Below are 8298 nucleotides of genomic sequence, written 5' to 3'. Positions count from 1 at the left end.
ATTTTATATTTTATTTTATATATATATATATATATATTATTTTTTATTAATATATATATATATATATTATATATATATTTGTAAAATTTTATATATTATTAATATTTATATTATTATTATTATATATATTTTTTATATATAATTATATTATTATTATATATATATTTATATTATATATATTATCATATAATATACATATATATATCATATATATATCATATATATATACATATATTATGAAATATATATATATATTCTACTATCTTCTATCTATCTATCTTATACTATCTATATATATATATGTATATATATATATCTTTATCTATATAACTATACTATCTATATCTATATCATATAATCTATATCTATAATTTTTATACTATTATATCTATATCTATATTTCTATATCATATATTTTTAATCTATAATATCTATATCATCTTACTATATATCTTATTCTTCTATCTATCTATATGAAAATTGTATATTTTACATCTATATCTAATCTATTCTATACTATATATATATGTACATTATGTTTATATTGTATAATGTGTGGTTTTTTGTGTGTGTATATATATTTATATATATAATTATATGGCCTCACTTTTTCTTGTCCTCTCTTATGCCTGGCTGTTGAGCAGTGCATACTATTTGGGTGATCAACTTCCTTAATTTTATTTGATATGGGAAGAATTAGACGACAAATAATTAATTGGTTAACTGTTTAACTGAAATACTTTGAAGCTTTTACAGATAAAAAAGTACGTAAAAATTACTTTTATTTCAAAAATCTATCAAGGAAAAAACTTTGAATTCATTTTATAATGTAATTTTGAGTAAAAGCAATCCTTAATACCAATAATTTATGTACCAATACTGCTTACATTAATTTACTTCAGAATGCATATTCAATACTGAATATAGGAATATCTGGTTGATGAAGTGCTAAAATAAACAATTAAAAGAGAACAAGGTAAGATGAAGTAAAAAAGAATCTTGATATTAAGTATTCTTTCTTCTTATCCTGAAAAATTTAATTTGCTGTGAGAAAGACGAAGAAATTCAAATGATAGCATCTTCCAACATTTCCTCCTGTTGTTCTCCAATCTTAACATATAACTAAGACAGGGGAAACTTGCATCAACTGGAAATAAATATAAGCAATGAATCTTTGATAAACATTATCAGGAAACTAAAAGAATGTTGATCATCTTTGTCCAAAGGAAAATATACAAGATATATACATATATCAAAGAATGGCTGGAAGATCATAATTCAAAACACACATGGCCAACTCAGTTTGTAGAATTTCTCTGTGTGACCTCCGAGGAGTGCAAGCTTCAACCTTACTTAAAACATTAGTTTGTGAGCGAGTGTTTCTAGTCTGTTGGGTTTTTGTACCTGTCATTCCTATTGATTTTTTTCCTATTTTGTGGCAATCTACCCTTGGCCTGCAAGCAGAGGCTATAGAAACATTCTGGAGCATGGACCGCCTCCTAGTTGATATATCAGCACTTTTGTATGCTTCCTGAAGTCTCTTGAGACCAAAAGGTTGCAATTTTTTTTTTGAACGTGGCTTGGATTTCTGCACACGTAACTTAGCTGGCTGGAGTTCTTTGCATTCATCTTTTAAAAGACGAAAAAGCTCACGAGATAGCTTTGGCTTTACATCTAGTGAGTTATTTGTTTCCTTGGCAATGTACTGACTTTTTACTTTTGGAGTGTATTCCTTATCTGTTATACAGTTGCAAGATCCTAATTTTCCACTGTACATCCCTAAAAGATGTGATGGATGGAAGCCCTTCCCCTGCATCTCTTTCCACTCATCTCCTGCGAGATTACTAAGCTCTCTACTAAGATAAGGCTTGGTCTTTGATTTTTTTGCTGAATAATCTGTACTTCTTTCATCCACAGATTCTGACTGATATGGAACTGATTCTTTAGTCTGTGTAGATTTCCAAGCTACATCAGTGTGTATACTAAGAGGTTTTGTATTACTCAACAAGAATTTCCTAAGTTCTGTTTCTTGTACTTCAGTTGATAACACAGTGTGTCCCTCTGTTGTTTCTCCCATACAACTATTAGTCTTTTTTGGTTTGCTTACCAGGTTACCAGCCTTCACATCAGAAGAATGGATATACCGGCAAGAATTAAGAGCACAATTAGAGTCAGTTTGGAGTTCTCCCTCAAAATATCCTTGTATATATGTTGAATGACATCCTGTCTGAAGTTCATTTTCGACAAGCATATGTAATTCTTTTGGCATAATGGATCTTCCTGGCGTATTTTGACCCTTTTCCCTATGCTCGACTTCTATTACCTTCCTTATTAATGCAGGTTTGATAATTCTGAGAGGGTGAAATCCCTTTTTTGAGATTTCCTTCCACTCATCATTTGCCAAATTGAGTAACTCTCTTGCCCCTTTATATCTATTATGGTTAGTCTCTGGTGCTAGTGTCTTTAATTTTGGTGTGTCTATTTCACCCCCTTGCAATTTTTTTTCCTTATCCATACAAATTTTATGACCTACAGCATCCTTTGGATAATGACAAATTTCACTGCCCTTGTCCCTGTCCTTATCTAAAGCAATTCTAGTTTCTGAATATGTTGGAGAATTTCCATTTTCATCTATACAATCATCTAAAATGTCAACATTCACAGAAGAAATATTTCTCATTTCACTTGGTACAACAATATCTGTAAACAGTTTTTTGTCAGCATTTTTTGATAAGCACTTAACTTCCAATAGGGGAATACAGAAGTCTACTTTAGGCACATTATCTTTTTTACCTGAATGTGGGTCTAGTTTGGATAAATCTGTGGTTTCCTTTCTATGAAAGTTGGTTCTCTTTATGGAATCACTTGTATATGCTTTCTGTGTTGATTTTTCTATAAATTTTCTATTCAAGTATGGGGAGTTTCTAATGCTGTAATGCTTAAACCCATGTGCTCTTTTACTTTTTGTTTTATTTGGAATATATCTTTCCACAGATCTCCTTGTTAATCTAGCTTCTGAAATATTTAGATGTCTTAGCTCTCCTAGCCCTCTTTGCTGGAGTTCCCTACATTCATCCTTAAGAAGTTTATCCATTTCCCTACATTTTTTTCTTCCACTTGCAATTTTCTTTCTACATCCATTCTCAGTCATATTACTCTCACATTCATCAGGTGTTTCCTTTAGTGTATCTTTCATTGAGGACATATTTTCACACTTTAATTTTGCCTGTTTATCTTCAGCATTTAAAATTTTGTCATTCATACTGCTACCAACCAAAGCTTTAAAGAATTCAACACCCTTGTTAACAGTGTTAACACAATATTACTAATAAAGCCAACAACAGGAGTTTCTACACTCCGTACATGCTTGTCCTGAGAATTCATATTAGCTTCCTTTGATACAAAAATTCCTTTAGAGACACATTCCAACTCCACATTACTTTTTTGCCATCTGGCACTTTCTTCAGTATCCAAAGGTTTTTCAGTAATGTTAAATGAAATATCCTCATCAACATGGAGTGGGGGTTTAAAGCTTATTTCATCATCAATTATTAATCCATGTGATCCCTGATCTACTGAGTTTTCATGTCTGAAGATGTACTCTCCATCCAAGACCTCTGGAACTATTGCTGCTTCTCCGTGAATATCATGAAAGCCTTCTCGTGTGCACATTCTAAATAGGGAGCTTTGTTGGACCCCTTGATTTTCTTTCCTTACTTTCTCATATTCTGTTTTAGAGTTTGGGCATGAATTGGCATATTTCTGAGAATTATCTAATATCAAGATTTTTCTGTCTTTAACAGTAAGGCTTTCATGCTTCCGTTTGCGGCTGCTGGGCTTCTTTCCTGACTCATCAGGAATTGCAGGTGGAGCAGTTAAAGGTAGGAACGCACTATCTGGGACGGGAGAAACAGATAAGTTGGGCGGGACATTTGGAGGCTGGCCATTGATCGCCAAGTCCCCTAGGTGTCCTGCTCCAAAGTGGGACTCTTGTTTTGACGACCAATGGCTATTCCCATTTTTTGGCAGGGAATGTTTGGAAGAAAATGGTATTTTTGCACCTGAATGAGGGTAACAATTTAAACCATTCAGTTGTTGGGGTGCATTATCTGCTTCATTCTGCCTTCTACTCTTACCAGATTCATCATCATCACTTGAGAGATCAATTATTTCAATAGGTGTATTAGTTCTAGAAATACCAACACTTGCACTATTGAAAGATAAAGTATCCTCACTATTTTCAAATATATTAGGCACGGACACAACACCTGAACTAACAGTTTGCATAACTCCAGTTTGGGTAACTGGATGAACATTAGTACTTCGGAATCTTGAGTCAGTGCTAAATTTAGATTCATTATTTTTAAATATTTTCACTACCTGTACTTCAGAATTTGAATTACACCACTCATCACTTAAAGCCTTGGGCATTTCTTTACTTTTAGTCTGAACATCACATACGTCTTGTAGAACAGAATTCATTTTTGCTGGTTTTATTTCTTGTAAATTCTTTTGATGGGAATGAGATCCATGTACTCTGGCTATGCTATCAGTATCCTGATATAGAAATCGAAGGTCTTGATTCCATCTTCCTTTAGGTTGATGAGATAAAGAGTTATCAGAGACCTGATAAACAGCCTGCTGTTCACTTTCTTCTCTACCATGAGGAAACCTGTCTCCATATGTAAAAGCATATCTATGAGAACCTGCATACTGTAAACAATTTTCTGGTTGTCTAAGAGTTCCTCCATCTTGAAAAAGTGTATTTCTAGGTAACTGACTTGAAGTAGATGCCCAAGGGTTTGAGCATGCAGCTACAAAAGAAGATGAAGCCCCTAAATTCACTTCAGTCCGAGGTAATGTGCACTGCTCCAACCAGGTCTCATCAGAAACAATGTTTACAAATGTTGGAGCCTGTTGCACTGTCAGACTCTGAATTTCATCTGTCTGGTTAATATAAAGAGCTGTAGGTTGTCCTAGTCTTCTATAGCAGTCAAGCAAATTCTTCTGTAGCCTCTTTATTTTGATTCTACATGGCCGGCACTTCCTTAGCAACTCTCGACTTCTTCTATCCAGCCCTAAAAAAAAGAAAAGAAAAATAAAGATAACTGTTAACTGTAACATTAAAGCAATGTAAATAAATTACTGCATTGAACACAAGTGATCAATTTACTCATGGGTATTCCATATGCCTGCTAAAAATACATTAGTTCTGTCCGAAAATGACACAATTTCTTGATATGTCTTATGCTGTTTCTTTAACTTCCTAGTGCACACTATAAACTCTGACTACTTACAAAATGTATATTGATTTGTAACAGTGAGCTCTGTGTTCTCATACAATCAGAGTACATCATCATCTAATATACAACACTCATTATATGCCCTTTCCATGGTATGACTAAACTCTGGATTCTGGATGGCATGTAGCTCAATGACATGAGCAGATATGCCTGTTCTAGTTGTGTGCACTAACAAGCTATGCACTTGTCTGCTCATGATTGCAGTCCTGATGAGTTACAGTCCCTCAAATATAGGTTAATAGTCCCTTTTTAGCCTGGAAAATTATGTATGAATAAGCAACAAGTCAAACATTGGGGAAAACTTGTGTTTCCCATGAACCTAAATGGCTAACAATATAGTGCATTATGAAGGTAAGAACCATAATTACATGGAATGCCTTTAAGTATTTTTCTAGTAAAGCCTTTTTATTTTATCTTCTTCCCCAAAAGACCTTGAAAAAATTGTCAAGGACTAGAATTATATGCATAAGCATATATATATATATATATATATATATATATATTATATATATATAAAATATATATATATATTTTATATATATATAATTTATATATATATATATATAAAACTATAAATATATAAATATGTCATATATATAATATATATATATATATATATATATATATGAAAATATATATGAAAATATATATGAATATGAATATGCATAAGAACATATATAAATGTATATGTACACATATAAATAAGCATATCAATATGCATAGAAATATTAACCACAGAGGTGTCCAACAAATTCTTTCAGTGTAAATTGAAATTTTATACATTATATATATATATTACAATATATTTATATATTATATATATACATATAGAAATATACACATCACTATACTTATACATAAATATGCATATATAAATATACACATATTAATACATATATATACACACATAAACATATAAATATGCACATATATCCATATGTAAATATATACATATAGATACATAAATAAATGCACTATATAAAAATATACATAAACACAAAAAATATATAGACAAATTATATATATATCTATATATATCTATATATATCTATATATTATATATATATATATATATATATATATATATATATATATATATATATATTTTATATATATTATATATTATATACATATATATTATATCTTATATATATATAAAATATATATGTATATATATATTATATATATATATATACATTTTATATATATATAATATATTATATGTATATAATATATATATATACATTCTATTTTATATGTATTAATATATATATATTAGTATATATATATATATATGTATATATATATATTATATATATTTTATAATATATATATTAATATATATATTATTAAAATATATATATAATATGTATATAAAATATATATAATTTATATTATTATGTATATATTGTATTATATATATTATAAAATATATATCAAAATATATACATATTATATATAAATAATATATGTATATATATATATTAACTTTATTATTATATTATATAATATTATATTACATTTTATTATATTTATTTTTAAAATTTCTATTTTTTTTATAATTATTATCTTTTACATATATATCTATTATATATATATATTTATATGTTATTATTTTATCATAATATAAATTATTTTAAATTTTATATATTATATAATATATTATTTAAATATATGCTACATTTGTAGGGTTCATGATACATGTGGATATTTTTTAAAATATAATTATATATACTGATATAATATATATATATATATATATTATTATATATATTATATATATTAATATGTGTATATTTATATATGCATATTTATGTATAAGTATAGTGATGTGTATATTTCTATATGTATATTTATATGGATATATTGAAATATGTACATTAATCATATGTTTATATTGATATATGTATGTGTATATATATATATATATATATATATATATATATATATATATATATATATATTGTATATATATATATATAATGTATATATAATTCAATTTACACTGAAATGAAGTTGTTGGACACCTCTGTGGTTAATATTTCTATGCATATTGATATGCTTATTTATATGTGTACATATACATTTATATATGTTCTTATGCATATTCATATTCATATATATTTTCATATATATTTTCATATATATATATATATATATATATATATTATATATATGACATATTTATATATTTATAGTTTTATTATATATATATATATAAATTATATATATATATATATATATATATATATATATATATATATAATATATATATATATATATATATATATATATATTGCTTATGCATATAATTCCTAGTCCTTGACAATTTTTTCAAGGTCTTTTGGGGAAGAAGATAAAATAAAAAGGCTTTACTAGAAAAATACTTAAAGGCATTCCATGTAATTATGGTTCTTACCTTCATAATGCACTATATTGTTAGCCATTTAGGTTCATGGGAAACACAAGTTTTCCCCAATGTTTGACTGTTGCTTATTCATACATAATTTTCCAGGCTAAAAAGGGACTATTAACCTATATTTGAGGGACTGTAACTCATCAGTGACTGCAATCATGAGCAGACAAGTGCATAGCTTGTTTAGTGCACACAACCTAGAACAGGCATATCTGCTCATGTCATTGAGCTACATGCCATCCAGAATCCAGAGTTTAGTCATACCATGGAAAGGGCATATAATGAGTGTTGTATATTAGATGATGATGTACTCTGATTGTATGAGAACACAGAGCTCACTGTTACAAATCAATATACATTTTGTAAGTAGTCAGAGTTTATAGTGTGCACTAGGAAGTTAAAGAAACAGCATAAGACATATCAAGAAATTGTGTCATTTTCGGACAGAACTAATGTATTTTTAGCAGGCATATGGAATACCCATGAGTAAATTGATCACTTGTGTTCAATGCAGTAATTTATTTACATTGCTTTAATGTTACAGTTAACAGTTATCTTTATTTTTCTTTTCTTTTTTTT

General features: G+C 28.0%; 1 protein-coding gene across 1 annotated transcript; it reads right to left on the bottom strand.

The window, feature by feature from the left end:
• Nucleotides 1-841: 841 nt before the first annotated feature.
• Nucleotides 842-5080, bottom strand: LOC119598606 (the record flags this gene model as incomplete). The annotated part of the gene is given in 2 exon segments (XM_037948280.1): nucleotides 842-3316; nucleotides 3319-5080. Coding segments are annotated over 2 exon segments (3826 nt in total), but the record flags the coding sequence as incomplete, so codon positions are not given.
• Nucleotides 5081-8298: the final 3218 nt, after the last annotated feature.

This window comes from Penaeus monodon, chromosome 41 (assembly GCF_015228065.2).
Source record: "Penaeus monodon isolate SGIC_2016 chromosome 41, NSTDA_Pmon_1, whole genome shotgun sequence".
Taxonomy (NCBI): Eukaryota; Metazoa; Arthropoda; class Malacostraca; order Decapoda; family Penaeidae; genus Penaeus; species Penaeus monodon.
Note: the sequence above shows the minus strand (reverse complement) of the source record. Positions and strands in the feature narration are given on the sequence as shown.